Source organism: Poromitra crassiceps (genome assembly GCF_964638095.1).
Source record: "Poromitra crassiceps genome assembly, chromosome: 5".
In the NCBI taxonomy this organism is placed as follows: Eukaryota; Metazoa; Chordata; class Actinopteri; order Beryciformes; family Melamphaidae; genus Poromitra; species Poromitra crassiceps.
Window position 1 is genome coordinate 33,256,428 of NC_139642.1, and position 26,251 is coordinate 33,282,678.

The 26,251-nt window shown below is 44.1% G+C and overlaps 2 protein-coding genes across 2 annotated transcripts; one reads left to right on the forward strand and one right to left on the reverse strand.

The window, feature by feature from the left end:
- Positions 1-1,142: 1,142 nt before the first annotated feature.
- On the reverse strand, positions 1,143-19,626 carry rps6kb1b (ribosomal protein S6 kinase b, polypeptide 1b). The gene is made up of 15 exons (XM_083636358.1): positions 19,485-19,626; positions 18,088-18,131; positions 17,840-17,960; positions 17,551-17,619; positions 15,205-15,352; positions 7,847-7,904; positions 7,630-7,730; positions 6,733-6,823; positions 6,510-6,600; positions 6,270-6,377; positions 6,097-6,159; positions 5,334-5,411; positions 4,783-4,890; positions 3,119-3,231; positions 1,143-2,603 (listed from the first exon to the last, which is right to left on the reverse strand). The coding sequence occupies exons 1-15, from the start codon at positions 19,551-19,553 to the stop codon at positions 2,351-2,353; spliced, it is 1,515 nt and encodes a 504-aa protein (XP_083492484.1). The 5' UTR covers positions 19,554-19,626; the 3' UTR covers positions 1,143-2,350.
- A 396-nt stretch (positions 19,627-20,022) lies between these two features.
- Positions 20,023-25,232, forward strand: tubd1 (tubulin, delta 1). Its single transcript, XM_083637028.1, has 8 exons — positions 20,023-20,265; positions 20,370-20,517; positions 20,883-21,099; positions 21,699-21,930; positions 23,120-23,284; positions 23,597-23,722; positions 24,329-24,512; positions 24,619-25,232. Exons 1-8 carry the CDS (start codon positions 20,115-20,117, stop codon positions 24,722-24,724), a joined length of 1,329 nt encoding a protein of 442 aa, XP_083493154.1. The 5' UTR covers positions 20,023-20,114; the 3' UTR covers positions 24,725-25,232.
- The last annotated feature ends 1,019 nt before the right edge of the window (positions 25,233-26,251 follow it).

Genomic DNA, 26,251 nt, shown 5'->3' on the forward strand with positions numbered 1-26,251 from the left:
TTGGCCATAAAAGCAAAAGCGATCAGACCTTGGTGAGAACCTAGACAAGTGAAGGCCCTACACATGTTGCGTATTGTACATAGAAATTAATCTAGCAGTATTTTCCTCTGAAACCAGCATCAAAGCCAGCCACTCTGTTAAAGGAAAATGTTAGAGCACACAATCAGGGTTCATGAATGCAGGGATCCGTGTCTGTAAAGAGTTCTTGTTTCATATTGACATGATCCAGAGAGGGTTAGACTTCTTTTTTTTTCAAATTACATTTCTGTCTGTATTGCCAGCTGTTCTGTGAGCCACAGAGCTAATAGGTTCAATATTTCCGTTATTATTTCAGTAGACTTTAGGCCAGTCATTGCTCTGAAGTACAGAGGTCACTTGTATGTACTCATTACTCGCATAGGCATTGAGCAGCTTCTTCAGTTTGTACCAATTCATTGATTTTGATCTCTAGTGGGCCTTTTCATGTTGAATATGTGCAGGTACATTACTGTAATATGACATTACATCTGGATACCTAATTATTAAGGCAAACTACTGTACATTGACTTATTTCGATTTTCTTTGACAAATGTGATCATGGTGGATGTTTGTGACAGTTCATTTCAGCAACATAGACATTGTTTTTTGTATGACCATTTTAGATTGGGGTTTGAGGTCTGTACTTTGTTACAATGTAGGTCAGCTTAACTGGTTTTCAGGTGGTGGTTAACTTGTGCTCTTGTTTTTTTTACTTGATCACACAATATTACCTCATGACCCATCACATCAATGGCTGGAATGCCTTTTTTTGTGTTTTGATGTCAATTCAGAATTAGTCAATAGGCCCATTTCTTTTTCAACCTGCAGTTTTTGTTTACTGACCCCAAAGTCTAAATCCCAAATTGCTTTTCGAGAGAAACACATAGCACAGGGTGACCGTAGTGAGAAATGTAAATATGCTAGCAGCTGTGCTGTATAATGTTCCGATGAGGAACTTTTATACCAATATTTGCAGGATGGAATATTGTCGAGATTTGAAACGAATCATATGTAATAAAACATAATATGCACACTTGTCTTTTTGGTTGTTTCTGTTGAACATGGACTGTCAATATCGATGATTGTAAATTGGAGACAAAACACAAGATGCACTCAATATTTTTATGCATTTATTTAATTTTCCTTGCATTTGAGGAATTCTAAAATTCCCCACCTAAACAGTTTAAGGTTGATGCGGGCAGCTGAGTGTTCTGAGCAGTACAGGAGCCATTCCTAGGGACTTCTTGGCAGTAGAACTCCCTTGTGACCAGGATTACATCCAGATCAATCTTTACACACAATCTCCACTTTGAGTTTTACTCCAGCAATCAGACGGGATCCAATGTCCCGCCGCTACTGCGAAATGTGACGAAGGCATGCCATATTCACTCATCTGGCTCACAGCCTCCTGGGTCAGAACAGCACCAACTGAGATCGGTTTGATGTCAGTGTCGTGGCGCAGTGAGTCACACTGATATTTAGCTTCGACATCATATCAAGCTGAATTATGTCTGGTGATGTCAACTGATCCACTGATAAATCCCATCCAATAATATGCCTGAGGAGCAGATCATTGAAGGATGGATCCCACATCAAATAAGCCATTCAACAAGTCATCTAGAACACCAATACTGAGAGAATGTAAAAAGCCAACATCTGTTTGTTTTTATTTAGGCTCCCACTGATTCAGCAATTTATAGCATAGTTGATGCACCCATTTTGTAAAACATTGTAAGACATAAAGCTATATTCAATACCAGAAGCTCTGCTTGTCAGCTGCTCCCAATTCAGATTTTTTTCTTTCTTTCAAATAATTCATATGATTTCGTTCAGAGCCAGGAAGCATTTTTTTCGTTGACAGTCAAAATCTCCCAACCGTTAAATGGAAGCAATTTCCTCATTGGCGTTCATTCACACAGCACAAAGCACTTTGGATGTCGTCTGGTACAGTAGACTGACTGCATTTCAGTGAAAATCGGTTGCATACTCTGTGATACACGATCGCCGACGCCTTTGATTTCATGGTATGACGCCGTCATCCGAAGGCTGTGGTTCCTAAAGGATGTCCAGTCTGGTTCAGCAGGGTTGAGGATCTGAAGACGAGGTGGTGGTGGTGGAGAAGTGGCGGTGAGGTCAGTAGCACTCGCGTCCCGACCCACACACAAGCCCCAGGTAGTGACGGCATATGTTGTGTGTTGATGTGCAATTTCAGAATTTCATTGTCTCTAGCGTCCATTTCTTTTTGCTTTCCCCCCCTTAAAAAAAGAGAAATATCAACAAAGAAAAAATAAAGAAAGTCAAGAAATAAACTCTCCTAAAGGGGCGCAGTGGGTCATAGGTTCATACGTAGATGTTCGGGCCGTTTGGCCACGACGGGATAGGTCTGCTGCTTCATCCGGCCCGGGCTGAGCCCAGCCGGCTGGCGGATGGGCAGCGGGGCCGACGCCTCAGAGTTGCTCGTTATGTCCATGTGCTCCGGGGTGGACAGCTCCATGGCCTGCTCCTGGGGAGACTGGGGGAGTCCGGCTCCTCCGCCGGGGACCAGGGGGCTCCGGGCCCAGCACTCCCCTGAGAACTTCACCGGGCTGCAAGGAGGATTGTGTTGTTACAAGTTTGCAACAATGAACAATGTGGCATTTCAATATACAGTATGTTGCGATTGCGATGCAAAAATGTGGCGATGCGTATGGTGGGGCAGAAAAATGAATCGCAATATTAGCTACATATTCTGCTGTGGTAATCACAAATGAGACCGCTTGACCATCACAGTTTCATAAGCTCTCCATTTAAATTTTATAATTTGTACTTTGTAATTTTTAAATTGTTGTTTACTTTCTAGCAAGTCAGTAACCATTGCTAGAAATATTTGAGGCTCAGAAACATCATTCTACACAGTTTTTGTCATCATTATTTATTACCGTATCATGGTACCCTGGTTGTATTAAATCGTGAACACTCACACGTAGCAACCCATATGAAGCAAAACGGATCATGACATAATCATAACGTCCTAGCCCATCAAGAGTCTTGACCATTACCCCGTCTGTTAACCACAGACACATTAGCTTCTTAGGAGCCTGTCGGGGGCGTGCTGACCTACCTGAGAGGTGTTCTTGGGCTACCCACAAACCGCCGAGGTGAGCGGATTTTTGGCTCAAAAGGGAACTTCTCTTTGATGTGTTCCAGGACTGACGGAGCAACATATGTGAAACCCTACAGGGAGGACACAAAGGAGAAACAGGTTACAGCTGGAGCACAGTCACACATGAGAGGCAGGTTGTGGGCGGAGCCGGCGAGGGGGAAAACAAACTATTGAGTAAGGAGAAGCAGCGCAATTGAATTCTAACTGGCTACAGATCTGCTAAGGTCACAGAATGCAACGTGTGTGAATTACACAGTTGTTGCTCCCAAAAAGCAGGCATGATATTTTTGTGGAAGTTTAAAACTGACTGACTTGTTTCTGTTGTTATTCATATTTGTGTAATGTGCTGCTCTGTGATACAATATAAGCTTCTTAGGTATTAGTGTGACATCAGAGTTGTCTTTGAACTTGAACATAACCTGAAGATAATAGTCTTCTAATTATATATCATACAATTATTGGATTCTACAACTTATATAGGCTTAATGCTGATGAAATACAATTGTTATAAAACTGCTCAACTAACAAAGATGCTTACTGTACATTTTTGGTCAAACCAGTTTGCTTTTACATTAAGCGACTGGGTGAGAATTAGATTACCTGAAACTATTAATGCTTCTGAGGTGTGGATCATGTTGTATAGTGAATAAATACTACAAGAAAACTACAAAAAAAAATCTATATATATTTGGTCTAAATACGTTCATTAGAGTGCATGTTGATAAACGACTGAATGATTTTACTTGCATGGAAAGAAGCATGCAGTGCTCAATGCTTTCCTCTAGCTAGCCTCCTCTGTAAAATAGCTGTGTGAGTGTGAGAGTCCTTGATCAATAGTGGTCAAAACAAAAGACAAGGCCCATTTGAAATATCAATGAGCTATCAAACTTAAAACTAGAACAACCCCACCGCGGATTTATGCCTCCGCCATTAGTTCATTCTTGAGTCCAAATCGCCATTTGAGGCAAATTGGAAGAAATTCCGTCAAAGCACTCCTGAGATGTTGCGTTACAGAGCTTGGAAATTGGGTGTGTGAGGTCACAGTGACCTTGAACTTTGCCTTTAACCATCAAAATCTAATCAGTTCATCCTTGAGTCCAAGTCGATGTTTGAGGTAAATTTGATTAAATTCCGTCAAGGCATTCCTGAGATATCGCATTAACAAGCTTGAAAATGGTGTTCGAGAGGTCACAGTGACCTTGACCTTTGACCACCAAAATCTAATCAGATCATCCTTGAGTCTAAGTGGATGTTTGAGGCAAATTTGATTAAATTCCGTCAAGGCGTTCCTCAGATATCGCGTTAACGAACATCGGTCGGACGGACGGACAACCTGGATCCATAATGCCTCCGGCCTGGCTATCGCCGGCGGAGGCATAATAAAATGTGGGAGGGAGAGGCAGAGGGAGGGAGAAAGAGGTGTGGGGGGGGGGAAGGGGGAGGGAGGGAGAAAGAGATGTGGGGGGAGGGAGGGAGGGAGAGGCAGAGAGAAAGAGATGTGGGGGGGGGGGGGGGGCAGAGGGAGGGAGAAAGAGATGTGGGGGGGGAGGGAGGGAGAGGCAGAGGGAGGGAGGGAGAGGCAGAGGGAGGGAGGGAGAGAAAGAGAGAGCGTGCAATGTTACCAGGAAGGCTTGATTGGCACTCTCACTGAGGGTCGAGTCATCTGGGCTGTCCACCGGCGTCTGGCTCGTGAATTTCGAGTCAAACTGACTCACGTCTTCAGCTGATTGCTACAAAGATGGAGAGGAGACAAACACCAGTGAGGTGCAGAAACATGAGCAGCTGTGTCAGCTAACAAGGTGTGGGGCTGAAACAGGAGAAGACCTGGATTCAATTACTCAAATCTACTCGATTGATTAGGGCAATGGAAAGTGCAAATTTCAAAATAACATTTTGAAGCAAAATGAAACAAGAGTAGGTCAAGTACATGCTTCTTTCCACTGTGGATGTAGTAGGAGTGTAGGATCAACACAGCAAAAGCAGCTTCATTCTCAAAAGTCCAGGGATCCAATATCATTCCTGGAACATTTAATTCAATGCTATACACATGTATATCAAAAGTTTTGTTTTTTGTTTTAACATTGTCACATTTCCCACCTGAAACTACAGGATGGAGAAGTTATAATAGTATTGAATTTAGCGTAACTCCCGGTCTGCTCTCCAGTCTACTCACCAGGAAAGGCTTGAAGGGAGGCTCTACTTTCCGAGCCAGCAGATCCTCCCAGTTGATGTGTCGAAAGAAGGGATGAGCCTGTGTACAGACAGTGTGCCATGAACTGTGACATCTACATGTAGTAGGGCTGTGCAAACCTTTACATCAACTCCAACTCATGTGGAGACCGCTTTTTCCAATTTATGGGAATGCAAAGGGTGTTTATGAATGTGTCCTGGGAGGGGTCCCTTGCTTAAAGGAACACTCCGCCCATTTTCAACCAGCTTTGTATCATTAGAACATCAGTAGTATATCAGAAAACTGTAAACGGTTTTGAAGTCTGTCATTTAATTTGACAGTTATTGAGTGTTAAGTGTGGACCAGTGACATCACTGGTCCACACTAACTCAAATTAATAACTCATTAACTCAAATCAACTCTCAATAACTGGCAAACTATTCATCATTCATCTAGTTTGACAGTTATTGAGAGTTGATTTGAGTTAATGAATTATTAATTTGAGTTAGTGTGTTAAAGTGTGGACCAGTGATGTCACTGGTCCACACTTTAACACTCAATAACTGTCAAATTAAATGACAGACTTCAAAACCGTTTACAGTTTTCTGATATACTACTGATGTTCTAATGATACAAAGCTGGTTGAAAATGGGCGGAGTGTTCCTTTAAGAACTGATATAAATATATAATATAATATGTTTTCTAGTGCTTAGTGATTCTTCCTTGACCATAGGAGCCGGTCTAATGGATCACTGCCCGTTCTCACCTGCACCTCTGTGGCGTCCCCTGCCCCCGCTCCCAGCCGTGACGAGGCGTTTCTCTTCAGCAACTGCACACCCAGCAGTGAAATGTCAGAAGAATACTTACACAACAATTTCACACACTTATTTGGAATAACACCCTGATGGGACACGAGTTACAAAACAAAACAGGAGCTACCCGCTTCAGGAGATCTCTGGCTTCTTGTGTGAGGTAGGGAGGGAGGTTGAGCTTGCACTTCAAGATCTTGTCAATGGTCTTTTTTCTGTTTTCGCCGGTGAACGGCGGCTGAATTGGAGAAAGAAAAAAAAATTAAATCTCCTGATTCATAGCCGAGGTATATTACAAATTCATTATAGCATAACCAGACAGAGGTAAGTGGAAAGCTGTTTTCATGTTTCTAATGTTTTTGCAACTCACCGCTCCTGTGAGCATGTCGTACATCAGAGCTCCAAGACTCCACCAGTCCACTGCTCTGTTGTGTCCGCTCCTCATCAAGATCTCTGGGGCCCTGCAACAATAGCCGTGCATCGGTGAAGATATCATGTGGAGGTTGTTGTTGTTGTCGTTTGACTCAGTGTAACAGAGTGTGTGATTGTGAGTGTACGAGGAGTGATGGAGAAGGGGACAGATCGTCACTTACATGTACTCTATGGTCCCACAGAAGGTGTGGGTGACTGTGCCATCGTGAATGGACTCTTTACACAGTCCAAAGTCTGTCAGCTTTACGTGGCCTGGGAGGAAAACAGTACAGTGTCATTTTGTATTCTCACACCACCTTGTGGCACATTTACTGTACATTTACTGTAAACATACGGGGAACTGCGATTCATGCAGTGTGCACGGCTATTTTGCTGCCAGACTGACCCAGATCCAGAGTTCACATGGGTCGCTGAACACTAGGGATGGGACGATATTAGCATCTCACAACACAATTCTATACGGGTTCACGATTCAATACAAGCCGATATAACAAATAAAAGTTAAATGAGAACAAAGTCTTATTTGGATTCACAAATCTTTCTAGCATTGTCTTGCTAGAATGTAAACATAAATGATATTAGTGCAAATAATATACTTTGGATGGAGGCCTTGTGAAACTGAGATGGTCAATCCATCTAATTTGTGATTACTACTAATGAAATAGAGCCCATATTGCAATTATTTTTTCTGTCCCACGATAAATATGATCACATTTTTGTATTGCATTGTATTGAATTTGTATATATTGTCCCATCCATAATGAACAACCATACATGCACACCCCCTTCAAACATGGGCCAAATTACATTTCCTAAATCCCACCCCTTTTTGTTCTGTGCTCCAATAACAGTTCAGCAAGCTTGCTACAGCCTATGGAGCCAGCCTAGAGTGTGTGATGTCACAACTCACTTTAGCATACTTTCCAGGCTGCACTTTTTACTAAATTCACACATTTTAAAACTTAGACCGTTCACACTCACACAACTTTAACACTACACAGTACACACAAACACACACACACGCGCGCGCGCGCGCACAGCCGTGCACATACACACACCTTGGTTGTTGAGCATGATGTTCTCAGGCTTCAGGTCTCTGTAGATGATGCCCTTCTGGTGCAGGTGGCCCAGAGCCATGGAGATCTCTGCCAGGTAAAAACTACAGACAAAAAGAATACATCTCAAACCCAGTCAATCTCAGGCCCAGAGACCAGAGAATGTTTCTTCAACTTACGGTTCTGACCCAAAATGTGTCACAGGTGCAGTCGTGCTCACCAGGCTGTGTCTTCCATGAAGATGCCCTCCCTCTCCAGCTGCATGAAAAGCTCTCCTCCTGCACAAGTCAACACATGTTTCGCTTTATGCTATGCTGTTCATATGGACGCCACACATACACAGAACTTGAACTAACGGGGGTGTCCAGGTTTGAGCCCCGCTGAAGTGTCCTTGAGCAAGTCACAGAATCCCTTCCAGCTCCATGTTCTATAGCCGACCCTAAACTCTCTTTGAAGATGTATTTTTGGAGCTCATCTTCTAGATCTTGAGGGAGGTGAGCGTGATTCTCATTCAGTTTCCCCGAGCCGCTCTTTGCGGTCACAAGCCTTCTTTTATAAACTCTAGCAGCCGCTGGCCCCCCTGACAGAACACTCAACCCAATAAATGTCCAAATATTTACTGTGCAAATTCCTTTCTGAATCTTCCCCCTGGTAAACAGCACATGACTAATTAACTGGACCCTCCAAACGGTAGTGTAGCTTAATGCTGTTTGAAGGGAAAAGGGAAGGAATGGGGGGAAGAAATTGAGAAACCTTCCCAAGTAAGACCTGTAAACTACGAGAGCCTACAATTCCCTATCTGTATTGAGAAACAATAAATAAATGTCTTTTTGGAAGGAAAAGAGGTCGGCGGCCATGTTTGGAAAGTAGTGCCGGCTACCTCTTTTCCTTCCAAAAAGACCAATTATGTGCATTTTGGATTAATATTTCATTGTGTGGTGAGTACCCGAAGCACAACGTGTATTTTGGCGCCGTGAGATGTGTGTTTTGGCAGGTTTTTAACAGCTGTACCATTAGCCTCCATTCTATGGCGATAATTACTAACCTCACGACTGCAGCTCACTGTAAACTGAGCGGACAGTGCCGGTAAGGCATGGTGTATCTTGGTTATGTGGGGAGGATGTGGCAAATGAGCTAAACTTCCAAAAAAGTGGTGTATCCCTTTAATGTCTAAAGTTTCGAGAGTGAGACAGAATCTCAGGAGGTGAGGTGGAAAGAATAGCTGGCCATCCATCTTGTTGTCTTTTTGTGAGTAGTGTGTGTGAGTAAGAGACATGCTGAGGAAGATATAGGTGTGTGTGTGTGTGTGTGTGTGTGTGTGTGTGTGTGTGTGTGTGTGTGTGTGTGTGTGTGTGTGAGAGAGAGAGAGCGAGCGAGCGAGAGGGGGGGGAGTGTACAGTCATTGTTTGGTCTGATCATATAAAGTGATGTGACCCATTGCTTGTAGTCTTTCTCAGTGGATTCATGTGTGTGTCATAGCTCAGATGTTGCCGATAAGAGTTCTGACTAAACTCGTTGGCATGACGCATCTCACTAATGCCTTTGGTCCCATTGATTACACCAATCAGTGTCATTTGCAAGGAGCTGGATTTGTGTCGCAACTTTTGCGTCAATCGGGCTGAACAGTGGAGGAGTTAAGGCCTTTGTATAGTTTATAAGTTGAGGAGGCTTATGAGCGCAAGAAAGCTAGGTATGCTGAAATGGCAGCAGAGGCAGAGCAGCAAGGTTGGAGGGCTCGAGTGCGGCCTGTAGAGGTGGGCTGCCGTGGTTTTGTGGCAAAGTCCGTTATTGCCTTACTAACTGAGTTGGGCATTCGGGGACGGAGCCTGAAACTTGCGGTTAGCAACATGTCTCAGGCAGCAGAACGAGCAAGTGAATGGCTGTGGATAAGGAGGAAACATGCTAGCTGGGGAGCTCGCTAAGGTCAGATTGATTGTTTGTTGTTGGTCATGATTAACGGTCCGCATCAACAGGGCTGAATCATTGACAGTAGTGGTGTAGTTAGGGATTGTTTGTTGTTGGTCATGATTAACGGTCCGCATCAACAGGGCTGAATCATTGACGGTGGTGGTGTAGTTAGGGATTGTTTGTTGGTCATGATTAACGGTCCGCATCAACAGGGCTGAATCATTGACAGTGGTGGTGTAGTTATGGATTGTTTGTTGTTGGTCATGATTAACGGTCCGCATCAACAGGGCTGAATCATTGACAGTGGTGGTGTAGTCAGGAATGTCATACCGAACCGACCTGGATAGCTAGGCTTAGATAGTGAGGTAATATGCAGTTGTGCGGTGGTAGCATGGAGGGGGGTGTTTCCAGGACGCTGGATTACACCGTTAAGCCTTCTTGAGGTGTCGTGGGCCTAACTTAACGAAACGTCGGTGAAGGAAGGTGCCCACTTGAAAACCCCAATGACATGCTTCATACTGCTGTTGGCTAGGGTAGGTAACTGGTGATTTGTGTCTTGTTTATTAGTTTGTTAGCTTGTTAGCTTGTTTTATTCTGGATTGGGCTTCTAAATGTGTTTTTCCTCGGATTTTGGCACAAGGGATAGTAACATCTTGTCCTGTGTATTAATTAATACTAAAGCTAGCTTAGGCTAGTGACTGTTGTGAATAGTGCAGCTGACAACTAGGGAAAGACCTAGTGACAGCATGGAAAGACAGCTGACAGGAGGGATTAGACCCCATCGGGGCTGCAATGGGTTAGCTGCTCATTGTGGCAGTAGCCAAGGCCAATAGGCCATTGGTTACACCCAAACTTGCTACGAAACAGAATTATGAAAAAACACCCCTAGAGTCTGCGAGAGCGGGGGCGGAAGATGACTCACCTATGGTTGACACGGTTATTGACTCTGGAACGGACTTGACTATGAGTAGGGAAAACATGTCAGTGGAAGCCACTAGTTCAGATGTAGATGGAAAGAAGCGTCAGGTTTGCTTGTGTGGCTGGCAGAAGGTAACAACTTTGAGGGGCCTTAGAATCCATCAAGGCAGGAAGAGGTGCTTGGTAGAGGGAACACAGGGACCCCGCATTGATAATTATTTCTTAAGAAGTTTATCAAGTCAGTCGGGTGAAGTCCAGCGACAGGAAGTAACCCACAGCTCGCAGGACATCAGCACCCCTGATGTTGAGGCAGGTCCTAGCACCGAGGAAAGCAGAGAGGCCAGCCAGCCAAAAAGGGAGAAGATTAGCGGTCAGAAGCCTAGAGTTAAGTGGCCAGGTGCAGCGGAAAGTAGGAAGTGGGAAGATATCAATAGTGATTTGGTTAGGATGTTAGAGAAGCTTAAAGGAACTGCTGAGAGTAAGTTGGAGAAAATGGGAGATTGTATTTATGATTATGGTAAGGAAAGGTTTGGCGTCTTTGAGAAAAGGAAGAAACTAGAGGGTGAGGTAGTTAAATCTAGGCGCCAACAAGAGATAGATAGACTTATCCAGGAGAGAAGACAGCTTAAGAGGCAGTGGAGGAAAGCTACAGAGGTTGAGAAGGAAGGCATTGATTGCTTGCAGTCAGATGTGAGGGATCGGTTGGCAGTTTTAAGAAGAGCAGAGAGCATTAGGAAAAATAGGAAAAAGAAAGAGAGAGCTAGAATAGCATTCTATAAGGATCCATTTAGATTTGTGAAGTCATTGTTTAGTAAGGAAAAGAATGGTAGCCTTATGGTACCTAAGCAGAAGCTTGAGGAATATTTGGAGGAGGTTCACAAAGATAGGGAAAGGTTTAGAGAGATGACAGTCCCAGCTGATATTCCACCTATTGGTGAAATAGAGAGCCAGTGTGATGATAGCCCACCAAGGTGGAAAGAAGTTCAAGAAGTAGTGAGACGTGCAAGGGCCTCTTCAGCCCCGGGTCCTAATGGAGTCCCCTACCGGCTGTATAAGAGTGCTCCAGATGTGTTGCAGTTTCTATGGAAGCTGATGAAGGTAGTCTGGAAGAAGCAGGTTATTCCTAAGGCGTGGCGTAGAGCAGGGGGAATCTTCATTCCTAAAGAAAGGGACTCGTTAGAGATAAGTCAGTTTAGACCTATCAGTCTACTTAATGTTGAAGGGAAGGTTTTCTTTAGTGTTGTGGCACAGAGGCTGTCTAGTTATCTAGAAAAGAATAGGCTAATAGATACTTCGGTGCAAAAGGCTGGAATTCCCGGCTTCTCCGGGTGCTTAGAGCACACCAGCATGATCTGGCACCAAATCCAGTCAGCTAGGCGTGAGAAGAGAGACCTGCATGTAGTATTCTTGGACCTGGCTAATGCTTTTGGGTCAGTGCCGCATAGTCTGTTATGGGAGGCCTTTGATTTCTTTAGAGTGCCAGGTAGTATAAAGAGCTTAGTTAAAGCCTACTTCTTAGATATTCAACTCTGCTTTACCACAGCAGAGTACACTACAGCTTGGCAGCAGCTGGAGATAGGCATTATGGCAGGGTGTACAATTTCCCCATTAGCTTTTACCATGGCAATGGAGATCATTATTAGGGCTTCAAAATGGGTAGTGGGTGGAGAAAGGCTGCAGGGAGGGCTGCGGCTCCCTCCAATTAGGGCATACATGGATGACATGACGACTATGACGTCAACCGCTCCATGTACTAGCAGATTGTTGGATAAGTTAAATAGTAATCTGCAGTGGGCTAGAATGAAAGTGAAGCCAAGTAAGTCAAGGAGTATTTCAATCATTAAAGGGAGGGTAGTAGGTAAGAAGTTTGTTATAAATGATGAGGTGGTGCCTACAGTGTTAGAGAAACCAGTCAAGAGTTTGGGAAGATGGTATGATGCAAGTCTCAGTGATAAGGGACAGTTTGAGGAGGTGAGGCAGGAAATGATTCAAGGTATTTCAAGTATAGACAAGTCAGGGCTCCCAGGAAAGTTAAAGTTGTGGTGTTTGCAGTTTGGATTGTTGCCTCGGTTGATGTGGCCACTGACAGTGTATGAGGTTCCCCTTTCAAAGGTAGAAAAGCTAGAAAGGATGATTAACTCATTCATTAGAAAATGGCTCGGAGTCCCACGCTGCCTAAGCAGTGTAGCCTTATATGGGAAAGGCATATTGGAATTGCCATTATCTAGCCTGACAGAGGAGTTCAAGTGTGCTAAGGTTAGACTGGAAATGACTCTGACTCAGTCAAAGGATCCAGTGGTTAGGAGTGTAGCGGCCACAGTTAAAACAGGGAGGAAGTGGAACCCAAAGGAGGCAGTACAGCAAGCACAGTCAGCTCTTAGACACAGGGATATCATAGGTCAGGTGCAGCATGGGCGTGGAGGCTTAGGGTTGTGCATAGGGAAACCTGTGTGGAACAAGGCATCAGTAATAGAAAAGAGGAAGATGGTAGTTGAAGAAGTACATAGGCAAGAGGAGGCAGTAAGATGTACTAAGGCAGTGTCGCAGGTAAAGCAAGGACAGTGGGTGAACTGGGAGAGTGTAGAGAAGAGAAAGTTGAAGTGGAGAGAGTTGTGGAGCATGGAGGCCAGCAGAATTAGATTTATTCTAGGGGCTACTTATGATGTGCTGCCATCTCCCCAGAACTTAAATCAGTGGTTGGGCGAGGATGGTGCCTGCCCGTTGTGTTCTAGTGTATGTACATTGAGGCATATACTGTCAGGGTGTAAGGTCAGTCTCTCCCAGGGGCGATACACCTGGCGTCACAACCAGGTGTTGAAATGTTTGGCAGCTGCAGTTGAGGAAAAGCGGCTAGAAGTAAATTCTCTAGTTGCTAGCAAAGAGACTAGACAGATCAAATTTGTACGTGAGGGAGAAAAGATTAGACCAATTAAGGTCAGGCACAAGTTAGGGCAGCTAAGTGTAGGTGGAGCCTGGGAAATGAGGGTTGACTTGAATGAACAGCTAGTCATCCCAGCATATATAGTTAGCACCCGGCTACGTCCGGACTTGTTACTGTGGTCTGAGGTAGAGAAGAGAGTTTATTTTATCGAACTCACAGTCCCGTGGGAAGATCGAGTTGAGGAGGCTTATGAGCGCAAGAAAGCTAGGTATGCTGAAATGGCAGCAGAGGCAGAGCAGCAAGGTTGGAGGGCTCGAGTGCGGCCTGTAGAGGTGGGCTGCCGTGGTTTTGTGGCAAAGTCCGTTATTGCCTTACTAACTGAGTTGGGCATTCGGGGACGGAGCCTGAAACTTGCGGTTAGCAACATGTCTCAGGCAGCAGAACGAGCAAGTGAATGGCTGTGGATAAGGAGGAAACATGCTAGCTGGGGAGCTCGCTAAGGTCAGATTGATTGTTTGTTGTTGGTCATGATTAACGGTCCGCATCAACAGGGCTGAATCATTGACAGTAGTGGTGTAGTTAGGGATTGTTTGTTGTTGGTCATGATTAACGGTCCGCATCAACAGGGCTGAATCATTGACGGTGGTGGTGTAGTTAGGGATTGTTTGTTGGTCATGATTAACGGTCCGCATCAACAGGGCTGAATCATTGACAGTGGTGGTGTAGTTAGGGATTGTTTGTTGTTGGTCATGATTAACGGTCCGCATCAACAGGGCTGAATCATTGACAGTGGTGGTGTAGTCAGGAATGTCATACCGAACCGACCTGGATAGCTAGGCTTAGATAGTGAGGTAATATGCAGTTGTGCGGTGGTAGCATGGAGGGGGGTGTTTCCAGGACGCTGGATTACACCGTTAAGCCTTCTTGAGGTGTCGTGGGCCTAACTTAACGAAACGTCGGTGAAGGAAGGTGCCCACTTGAAAACCCCAATGACATGCTTCATACTGCTGTTGGCTAGGGTAGGTAACTGGTGATTTGTGTCTTGTTTATTAGTTTGTTAGCTTGTTAGCTTGTTTTATTCTGGATTGGGCTTCTAAATGTGTTTTTCCTCGGATTTTGGCACAAGGGATAGTAACATCTTGTCCTGTGTATTAATTAATTAATAATAATAAAATGGGGACCTGTAATTCTAGTGCCTCCATCAGGCCAATCAGCATTAACCTCACTGTGTCCTAAGTTGGTCCCCCTCCGCTGCTATTGTCCTGAGGCGGTCACATCCAGTCTGACGCACTTTGTGAGGATATCCATTTCAGCAAACACCAGCTAGGGTTGTGCCATTTCTTTGGACATGTCTAACAATCTATATGTCAAATTTCATATGAATTTAAATGTCCAAATAGTTTAGGAAAGTGACTTTGATGAGAGAAAGTCGTAGGACGTGCTTGGGCGACTTTCGACAATCGATTATGCCTTAACTACATTAACTATGTTAGCACAACGCCGGGTGACCGACTCAGGGCCAGCCTATAGTGCGATGCTAAATGACTGGCGATAGCTTCCTTTTCCCGACTCTGGTAAAGACAAATCTAATCTAATAATATAAGTTATACTTGACTTTTCCACCATTAAAGTGGTTGTAAACATGACATCGTCATAACAGTAGCTAACCGACTTAGGACAATTCAATTGCAGCAAAGGTGACCTCAGGACACCGGTTCGCCAACACAAGAACATGATGCCAAAACAGACCTATTTGTGCAGGTGTGTCTTCCTGTAACAAAGTCTGTTTTGTTGCGCACCCAGTGCCACAAGAGGCCTATTTGTGCAGGTGTGTCTTCCCTTAACTAAGTGTGTGATTGCTGCGCACTGACCGCTCAGGTACTCCAGGATGAGGTACAGCTTGCCCCCCGTCTGGAAGGCGTAGATGAGATCCACGATGAAGGGATGCTTCACCTCTTCCAGTATGTTCCGCTCTGCCTTGGTGTGGGCTGTGTCCTTAGCGTTGCGTACAATCATGGCCTGGTGGTTGCCCCCGACAACAACAAAAACATCATTAGTCGTCATCAACAAGAGTCAAGAGGCAGACAGTGCGCCACTAAGGGTGGTGATATCACTGGGTTGTTTTTAGAGTAGACAATGTAGATGCAAAAAGCTCCCAGCAAGAGAGACAGTGTCCAGAACCGATACCGAGGTTTTCCAGGCAACATCTGGTGTACTGTTGCTTTACCGGTTGCATAATAATAGTTGCTTATTTGTCCTAAAAGGAACAAAAAATATTTCGCCATGCAATATTTGAGAGGCGGGGGTGGAGCTTAATTATTTTGGGCATGAAACTGAAACATGCTTTAAAATGATAATTATATTACATTTATATTGGCTGAACATCACAGTGAGTGTATTTGTACGTAGCCGGTCCCTACAAGTCTTGCAGCTCTCCACGAACCCTCTTTTTTTCTTCTAACATTTTCGAGGACGGCTTCTTTTCCATCTCCATACACAGACACATTTTTTGGATGAGGTTTGTTGGTCGGGCTGCTGCTGATAGTGTTCATGTTGGCTAGCTGCTTCTGTCTGTCAGCAGCTGAAGAGCTGCCTGTCTGTAACTCTGACAGCAGTCTCGCTGCCAGCCTTCCCTCCCTACCATGAGAAGGGTCTGGTGGGGCAGGTCTCCATTGAGGGATTGCGATGGGCGGCGCTTGGCGGCAGTGCCCTTGGAAAATAGTTTCCATTTTCAGCGTGTAGCAACGAGCTAGCATGTAGGTTTCTGCCGTTAGCTTGCTAGCTAGTTAGCGTTATTGTTTTCACTGAGGCGGCAGGGCACTGGGAGTACAGCGACACACAGGGAGTAGGGAGCGGAAGCCGCTCTGATTGACATGGTCGGAGCCAATGACAGAGTTTGTAATAAGCCGGGAGCGGACATCCGGCCGCGACTGAAACAGTCGCTCCAATGGGGAGCAGCTGTAGGGCAAGGGAGGGCTTATCCCAGTAGCCCGTTTCCTTGCAGCCAGATGACTCTCACGGAAGGGAGAGGAGGCTGGCCAGCGAGACTACTCTGACAGTGACAAGCCCTTGGATTTTAAATGGTAGAATCCAATTAGAATCCAGACAACTGACAGAGAAGCATTGACATTTCTATGACACTAACTAAACGTTGGGTGTAAATATATGCATGGGATTGAGAATCTGTTGCCCATTGTCACTCGCAAACTGGGTTATTGATCTCTTTTCTGGACTCATGCGCTGCCAAGCGGGTTAGAAAAAGGATTAAATCCAAAAATAAACAAACATTGCCATCAACTACCATAAAACACCTCATAATTGTACTAAAAAGCAGCAGGCTGTTAACGCTGTGGTCTAATCTGGCTTCTATCCTAAACTACAAGGGTTTTGTCTCAGCAGAACTGCACATAATTGCCTGGCACTTTGCAGTGTAATGATCGCAAGTGATTGGCTGAAATTGAGCAGGTGTGCAATGTGTCCCTTGGGTCATTTTAGCCAATCAAGCAGAAGCAGGGCGAATATCAAGCAGAATCTAATGGGCTGAGATGTAGTGTTTTAAGTGCCAAGGCTGCAGCAGAGCGGCACAGATGGCAAACTGCCAACTAGCTGTGAAATCGTACCCCACCGCTTGCTTCAATGGCAGCCAATATTTGCAGACAGAAGCAACATTACGTTTATTTGTAATAACAAACATGCTATTATGTTAATACAAACTCAATGGAGCTGTACACCACTGCATATGAATGTGTGCTTGCTAATAGGGATGCACGATATATCGGCAATCATATCGGTATCGGCCGATGTTAGTCATTTTTTAACATATCGGTATCGGTCCGATGTTACAATGTTAATATCGGTTATCGGTATCAGCCAAATTCTTCACATTGAGATGAAATAATGCAGTAAATCTATGATTTATGGGCTTTTACAAATGTTTTTGAAATAAAGAAATGCATTACTTTTTCAAATTCAGTGTTTACATGTGTTTTTCAGTATGTACAACATTTTATATGTGTTTTTATACAGATCATATCGACATCGGTAAATATCGGTTATCGGCCATAACAGCAATGTTAATATCGGTTATCGGCATCGGCCAAAATTTTCATATCGGTGCATCCCTACTTGCTAATGTACAAGTCAATAGTATAACTATAAAGAGCAAGATTGATAAGTTATATACTGACTTGGGGGCGGGGGGGGGGGGAGGAATGTACCTTCTTTAAAACTTTCATGGCAAATATTTTGCCTGAAGCAGCTCCGACGACTTTTCGAACCTGAAAAACCTAACCAGAGAGAAAACTGATTAAGACATTTGCTTTAGTCAAATAAAGAGAAGGAGATACTACAACTCAAGTGATTCAGTATTTTACGTTACAGAAACAAAAACAATTAAGATTGGTTGCATTTGCATTCATTATTGCGATCGCAAAATCACAATTTCCTGGAGGGACTGGTTAAAGAGTACTTTCTCAAGGCTCGCGCCTTCTTGGGTACGACAAGTACCTTTCCATAACCACCTTTCCCCAGTACCCGCAGGAGCTCAAAGCACTCCGGTCTGATGTTTTCTGTCCCTTGGTTGACATTGTCCTCCGATATCTCGATCTTCTCACAGTCGTCCATGTTGCTGCGGAGAGACATGTATTATGTCAACAGCTGACTTTTTTGAAAGTCAAGAGAGTCAAGAAACACTTGGGAGTCGGTTGCAAATTCATGCATGAATAGAGGAAAAGAGAAATGCCGTGAACACTTACAACTCAAAGCCACTGCACTGGTCCATGAAATCAATGATTTCAGCCTGGCAGAAAAAGAAGAAAACACCCAGTAATCACAAATCTTGTGTCGTGTTCTACTGAAGACTGCAGTGGAGGAAATGCCTGGCCTGCTGTACATGGTTTGTTGGGATTAGATTAGGGTCTGTTTTTCTTTGTGGTGTTTTTATTCTGTAAGCCTCTAGGCTTTTGATCTCATAAGCACACCACACTTTTGTTTTTACTCATGTGCAAATAACTGGTTTCTAATATTACAATATTTGAAACTGTCATGGAAAAAACATGCTGTCAACTACATAAGTTTAGCAATGGAATTATGAAACAAGCCTTTATTTCAACTCTGAGTCCAATTGAGTGAAAACAGAGGGTCAAAGCTACCACACATTTAGGTGGCAATGTTTTAAGAACATATTGCTACTGTATATTATCAGACATGATAAGACTAATCAGCTATTATCATCATCAGGCATGATTAGCCTAAATTGCACCTTGCTTGTTCTATAATTAACTGTCTATGTTGATAAAGGTGTTCAGCTTCACATTCACGCAACAGTTGTGATGTGATACTGACAACCAAGAGCTGTGTGAGGTAATATAGTTAAATAGTTAGTTGCCCAATCCCAGTTGACACATGAACTTCAACACCATGCAAGATATTTTGCAACAGAATGTGTACCAAAGGCTGTCAGCCCAAATTAAAAATCACTTTAATGCAGAGACTTATGGTGTCTGTGGTACAGATATTTGTCTAGTCTAATTCATTACAGGATTACTGTAGTTCTTGTTAGATAACAGCTGACAGTGGGGACGTAACCGTTGACAACTCTTTTAAGAAGCGGTATTTACCTGTCACTTAAATAATGTGTTACGTTATGGTATTAAAGTATGGACTAAGTGCATTTTGAGCTCTGTGTGACACATCTCTCATAGGGCTCCACTCTGCAGCAGACTTGCCAAAATAAACTGTTGCACGCCAGCAAGGACCATTTGTCACTGCAGCAGCTCTGGCCAAGTAAGGCTTGTCTGCACAACTTACACAATAAATCCAAATTGACAGCAATGCTTTTGACATTTGACGTTAGCCATGCGTTGCATTTTAGCAGTGAGCTTAACATATATATAACGTATAATATAACGTTAGTAGCAAGTGACAGCTCAGTCATGGTCGCTGTCAAGCTAACGGTGGCGAGCTAGCATTAGCATTAGCTGCTGTCAAAAAAGGCCTGAACGCATCGGCTGCAAACCGAGGAGTAGGCCTACACTGACTGGCAGGCTACCAAGCTAGCTAACGTTACTATGCATGTAACGTTAGCATGGCTATGGTGAACAGTTGCTGCGAAAACTCTCGTAATTACAGCCGACGCGGTTTATTAAAGTACCTCCTCAATCTCATCATCGGAGACATTTTCCTCCGGCTGATCCAAATCAATGTCAAACACCCCCGCCATGGCAGCGTTTCGTTCAGATCGCTCTCTCTCGGACCGTAAGGATAGCTGGCGTCCCCCACCTCATGGACAAACACACACCGCCGCCATAACCGGCTACTACACTGAGCATGCGCACTGCTCCACTGAACAAAAGGGGCGGTAACCTCGCTGATTTGGTTGTTGCAGGAAGAAACCACATGTTCGATTATGCCAACAACGTTACCTATAATTGACTAGCAAAACAGTAACGTTGTTGAACAGGAGCCAAACAAAGCGGTTGCCAGGCGACACATAAGTGCCCGTTATATTTTATGTGTGACGGACGTTTAAAACAACATCAACAGTCTTCCTAATTTTCACGTTAACTACAAAGACTTTTATTTTGAAAGTTTGACCGGGAAACCTATAGTTGATACCCGGCGGAGCCACAGAGCTTCATCAAAACATTAACACAATCATGTCAAACTTGACTCGAGGTGTGAATTTGCCTGCAGAGTTCAGTCTGCTCTTACTTACGTTAGACCGATAAGAAATAGTCATCTTACTTACGAGTACATTTCTTGTTCTTCATCTGGCTGCAAAATGTCCATCGTGACAGTACAGCTCGGTCAGTGCGGTAACCAAGTGGGCCAGGAGTTGTTCGATATAATCTGCAACGATGCACAGGAGGGGCAGAGGAAAGCATACAGTGAATCCAGCACTGAACGCTTCTTCCATGAAACACCAGATGGAGGTAAGGAGGAGGCATGCATGCTTCTCCCCCACAGAACTCTCCGACATTGAAATTGGTTTGGTTTGTGTTTGTGTCATGTCATGTGTGTTTTGTCTTATAACCAGACCTTGTGGCCAGGGCAGTGCTCATTGACATGGAGCCTAAAGTGATCAACCACAGCATGAGCAAGGCAGCAAAGTCTGGCAGGTGGAGGTATGGAGACACATCCCACTTCAGCCAGAAGCAAGGCTCTGGAAACAACTGGGCCAATGGGTAAGGGATTCTTTCATTTTGTCCTTTATTTCCACAGAATTTTTTTTACAACAAAAACATCAGCCATAATGAAGGGAAGTCACTGCTGGCTCCATTAATTAAGCTCCACTCTGCAGAACAAAAATAGTCTGCTGTTGCAGTTGTATAAACACTGCTAAATGCATTTCAGACAGCTGATCAGGTCATTTTCCAAGTGGGGATTAACAATGACAAGGTGACAGACATATTGGTGACCATGTGTATCGGGTGTGACCAGGAACATAAGCAGGACAGCGGTAATCTCCCAATAGAAATGAATGGAAAGACAACTGATGAGTCACTCAGGTGATATTGACAGATGGCTGTTGCCTCTTGCCTGCCTCTAGGTACTGCGTCCACGGGCCTCGTCACGGAGAGGCGGTGGAGGAGCTGGTGAGGCGAGAGGTGGAGCGCTGTGACAGACTGGCCGGGATCATGGCCATGATGAGCGTGGCGGGGGGCACGGGGTCCGGGGTGGGCACCTACGTCACCCAGCGTCTCAGAGACATCTACCCCAACTCCTTCATCCTCAACCAGCTCACCTGGCCCTACAGCACAGGAGAGGTGTGGAGGCTGGTCTCAACTGTACTGCACTCCACTGAATAACACTAGTGTGTGATGTTGTTATTACATAACCGGTAAAAAGCGCATGTGTGAAAACGGCTTATATGAGTGATATCTTGCAGTTAATAGGCTGAGTATTATTACATAGATTAATATACTTGGATTTATAGAGTGTAATTAAAATAATGACAGCCAAACTAGAAGGCTACCAAACTCAGCACTGGTTCTTTTAACATTAATCAGTGGTCAGATAAAAGCTCTTTTGCAAATTTTATTTTATTCAAATGTAGGCCAAAGTTGTGATTTATAAAAGTGATCTTGATGACAAAATTACACAGATTTATTCTCCCCAATTTTCTGATTCATCAAAATCTAAAACCGATACCTCCAGTAGTATGAATGCTGGCTGTTGGTATACTTTATATTTGTTTTGTTTTTTCCTATTCTTGTTGGGATCTAAGAAGTCAAACACCAGTTTTATATTCCATAAGACACAATACATCCGACGTCAAAATGCTGTGACAGCTGAGTCATCTCTCTGTGACAGCCAGATGATTCAGGTTTTTTCTCTTTCTTTCTTTCTTTCTTTCTCCTGTCAGGTGATAGTCCAGAATTACAATTCTGTGCTGACGCTGGCTCACCTCTACAAGCTGTCGGACGCCATCCTGGTGCACGAGAACGACACGGTGCACAGGATCTGCGCTCAGCTGCTCAACATCAAACACATCTCCTTCAGTGACGTCAACCAGGTCATCGCCCACCAGCTGGGCAGCGTCCTGCAGCCCGCACTCACTACCGGCTCCCAGGGAGTCTACAGCAGGAACCCTCTGGGTGAGAGAGGCACACACACACACACACACACACACACACACACACAATCCTCTTCTCCATCACAGCAACAGTGACAGCAACATAGACTTCTATCAGTTCACCCTTTGATACACAGCTGTGTAGTAGGGTTGGGGACATTTATGAATTGAATTAAGAATGTGAATTCCAAATCAGTGCCTGGAGTTGGAGTTGGAATTGGAACCCAGCTCTGAGGAAACAGAATTGGAATCCAACAAGTTCCACAAAATTCCACTTCTAAGAGAGTTTGTCTTCACTCGCTATAAACATTATGAATCAAATAAAAGGCAGAAATAAAATGCATTCAATTATAATGTATGTATATTTACAATGATGTTATGCATCAAATGCCACCTGAAAGGTACCCTTTGATATTTTATGTTATGATATATATGAATATATCACTATTTGTAATCTCTGATATGTTGTAAGAAAACACACACGCACACACAATCATGGAATTTCACACAGAAATGTCCTGAAATTCTAATTCTGTTTCCTTCAAGTGTTCATTTATTTATTATTTTAACTCCAGTTCCCCAGTTGGAATTGGAATTGATGAGTTCATTCATGAATTGACCCCAACCCTGCTGTGTACTGTTATGTGGCACTCACTTGAATCTTGAATCTTACATTCTATCTACACCATACACAAAAACCAGCACCACTTTACCATTATCATTATTATTATTATTCTGATTTCTCCCCAATTGTACTTGGCCAATTCCCCCTGCTGCCCCGGTCGCTGCTTCACGCCCTCTGCCGATCTGCCCGGAGAGCCGTAGACTAGCACCATGCTTCCTCCGACACATGCGCAGTTGCCAGCCGCTTCTTTTCACCTGACAGCAGGGAGCTTCAACGGCACGTCGTAGCACGTGGGAGGAGGATCATGCTATTCCCGCCAGTTCCCTTCTCCCCCAACAGGCGCACCGACCGACTTGAGGAGGCGCTAGTGCAGCAACTAAGACACATACCCTTAATCCAGTTTCCCACACGCAGACACAGCCAATCGTGCCTGTATTTACGCCCTGACCAAGCCGGAGGTAACACGGGGGCGCGAACCTGCGATCCTCGTGTTGGTAGGCAGGGAATCTACCGCTACACTACCCCAACGCCCATTATTATTATATACCATTATTCTTTAACATGTGTCGTCCTCTCTGTCTCCCAGGTGACCTGGTGAGCACCCTGGCATGTCACCCAGAATACAAGCTGCTGAGTGCATGCACCATCCCTCAGATAGCCAGCTCCTCCATAGCCTACAGCACCTTCAGCTGGCCAGCGCTGCTCAAACACCTGCGCCAGATGCTCATCTCCAACACCAAGATGGAGGAAGGCAAGTTACATCAAAATCTGATTTGGGGGGGTTTGACGTTCAATTTCAGTTCAGTTCAGTTGAAAACATAATGCACTTAGTTGAAGGAGTTAATTGAAGTAGGGACAGAGGAGTTACTCTGAGCTGAAATTTGGAGCACTCAATTAGGAATTACATGATAAAAATCAATTGGAAAGTGGAGTGAGTTACTTTTTACAATGCGTGTGGTACTGGTGACAGCAGGAACACGGGTTAATCTGCTCAGCACATAGTCCTGAAACAGCTTTCAGTGATGCCCACATTTTCAGTGTCCTTCTGTTTGTCCCGTTTCAGGTATCGACTGGCAGGTGCGGGCACCTTCTCTCCATCCTGGTGGCACGGAGAGGACCAAGAGCTTTAACAGCTCTCTGGCCAACCTGCTCATACTGAGAGGGAAGGATGTCTACAGCGCAGAGACGGGTCAGAAAGATGTTGGAATTATACTGGTTGTAAGGGGGGAAAACATAGATAGGCTGTACCACCCTTAAGGAGCTACTAGCCCACCTAAAATGATTTCATTATCCAGGGTTTCAATGGAGTTTTAGTGTCACATAGTGTAAATGTTGGTGCAGGGGCTTTTCCACTGAGACAACAGTACATTCAGGAGGAAACATTGAACACTTGTAGGAAAATTTTAACATACTATCGATACAAAACATCACCTGTCAGCGACTTCAGTCTAAAAATATCAGTATTGGCCTTTGATTACACAGATGAGGCAACACTCTGCGTTTCAGTGTGTTGCTCTATCAGCCTTCAAGAACCCAAATCCCCAAACCCTAGTTTGAACCCCATTCTTGCTAAAGTGCTCTTTGGCAAGGCACCTTTCCCTGCTGGCACGGACAAATGAGCAGTTTTCTTCCAGTGAGTAGACACACAGTTGTCTACATGTGCATAGTTCTCTGCTCAAAGCTTGTCAATGATTGTGAAAGACTTAACACATTGGAGCACATGGTGGTGCTATGGGACAGGTATGATTTGAGATTTGTGCAGAACCAAATGCTGTGAATTGTGTACTGTCCACAGGCAGCTTCCAGGAGCCAGCCCTCTACACCTCCTGGCTCTCATCAGAAGACGCTTTCGACTTGTGGAAATCCCCAGTGCCTTTCAATAAGTATGAGAAGTCAGCCACACTGGTCAGCAACAGCCAGGCTCTGCTCAGACCCCTGGACAACATGGTGGGGAAAGCCTGGAATATGTTTGCCTCCAGGTCAGTCAATTACGCTGAGGTTTTCCTGTAAAACAAACCATCTTTTACTGGTTTATATGGCTTTCATTCATTCTCCATTCCCTATTATTTTTGCTTGATGTCACAGGGCCTATATCCACCAGTACATCAAGTTTGGGATCTCAGAGGAGGATTTTCTAGACAGCTTTACATCTCTAGAGCAAGTCATCTCCAGCTACAGCCAACTCTGCTAGCATTGGGGGAAAAAAACTGACTGCGCCTTTGGACTTTAAGTCAGGGTTCCCATGCAGGTCTGGCAAAACAAATTGATTTGATAATTTCCAGGTCTTGAATAGTTTGGAAATTTGATAAAGTCTGGAAAATCATGGAAAATGTTGTGGTTCAGGTCTGATACACACATAATTATAGCTGTTTTTATTGACGTGAAGAAGGATGTTCAGATAGAGGGATGCTCTTACCCAGCCGGTCAGCATGCATTATATAATATCAAATACCCACCAAAATCAAATCCAGTCAAGAACTGGGAAAAATATGGAATTTTAAAATGGAGACTGTGTAGGAACCCTGCCAATCATCGGACATATTCTGATATGTCGCTGTGAAGAACAATCATCTATACTGTGATATGACCTAGCAGGAGTAAGATGTCTATCTGCATACATCATATTGAACACCAGACAAAACAAATCAAGATCTGGAATGTGTAGGAAGTAGGAACCCTGTCAAGTAGACAAGACTACTATGCAGGACATTGCTGATGATGATCAAAGGTTACTTTTTTACTCTTTTTGGTACCGTGTAAATAAAATAAATTGTGGTATGCTTTAACATTCTTTTGTGCAATGGATTGAAGTGTATTCCTTCAGGTGACTGCTGTGGTTTTCTGCACAGCAGGAAGAGGCCAGACCTTTTTGCCTACGCTGCACAATAGTATAAATTGATGCAGTTTCCTAGAGAATGATCATTAATAAGACAAATTCTGATGGACAAAGTATTTGGCTAGTTGACGTTTTGTTTTTTTAATACTATTTTTGAATAGATCAGAAAACGAAGTGTATGGGTATAGCAATCAATAGGATTTCTACATATTAAGTTTTCTTTTAAATAGTACCATACAAAGACAAGTGACAAGGGCACTGTATAGTAACACACTTTTGTAACTTTATTCAGGACCAATCTTACATAATGTTAATATTCACAGACTCAATATGGTAAAGACAGAACCATAGCCCATTGTGGATAGTAAGGATGGAGCATCCCTTGTCCAGTCCACAAATGGACCTCTTGAGGTAAAAGCTGGGCACGTTGGACACGACTCAGACAGGACAAACATGTTGAGATGTAGGCCCAGGGCTTCAGCCAGCTTACAGACTGTTGTTGTGTGATGATTTAACAGCCAACACCAGTCTGATAAGCTAGCTGACAGGATGGGAAAGCAGGGTCAAGGTGCTACTGACAACAGCGGAGGAGTCGGTCCTTATCCACAGGCAAGAGTCAACTGGTGCACAGGCAGAGGGGCTGATCCCCAACAGAGGGGATTTGGTGGAGGTCCAAGAGGAAGAACGAGAAAAAGCCCAGATACTCAAATTGGTGAGTTTGAATCAACACAGACCAGCAGCAGAATATTCGGATAACAATGAACAAAAGCAAATTTAAGTGCCATTATAACGGCCAATATTAAATAACGATGCAATAGCAATTCTGCTCACAAATAAAAATTATCATTAAACAAAAACCGAAACTTCAGGATCACTTCACTT

What these genes read in the sequence shown, in the direction of transcription:
- rps6kb1b (XM_083636358.1), bottom strand. Translation starts at nt 19,553, where the DNA reads ATGGCGGGGGTGTTTGACATTGATTTGGATCAGCCGGAGGAAAATGTC. An exon ending in CCGATGATGAGATTGAGGAG is followed by an intron (nt 18,132 to 19,484) that starts GTACTTTAATAA and finishes TTTTTCTGCCAG; the next exon opens with GCTGAAATCATTGATTTCAT. An exon ending in CCAGAGATCTCCTGAAGCGG is followed by an intron (nt 6,160 to 6,269) that starts GTAGCTCCTGTT and finishes CTGGGTGTGCAG; the next exon opens with TTGCTGAAGAGAAACGCCTC.
- tubd1 (XM_083637028.1), top strand. Translation starts at nt 20,115, where the DNA reads ATGTCCATCGTGACAGTACAGCTCGGTCAGTGCGGTAACCAAGTGGGC. An exon ending in GGCCCTACAGCACAGGAGAG is followed by an intron (nt 21,100 to 21,698) that starts GTGTGGAGGCTG and finishes TTCTCCTGTCAG; the next exon opens with GTGATAGTCCAGAATTACAA. An exon ending in TGGAATATGTTTGCCTCCAG is followed by an intron (nt 24,513 to 24,618) that starts GTCAGTCAATTA and finishes TTGATGTCACAG; the next exon opens with GGCCTATATCCACCAGTACA.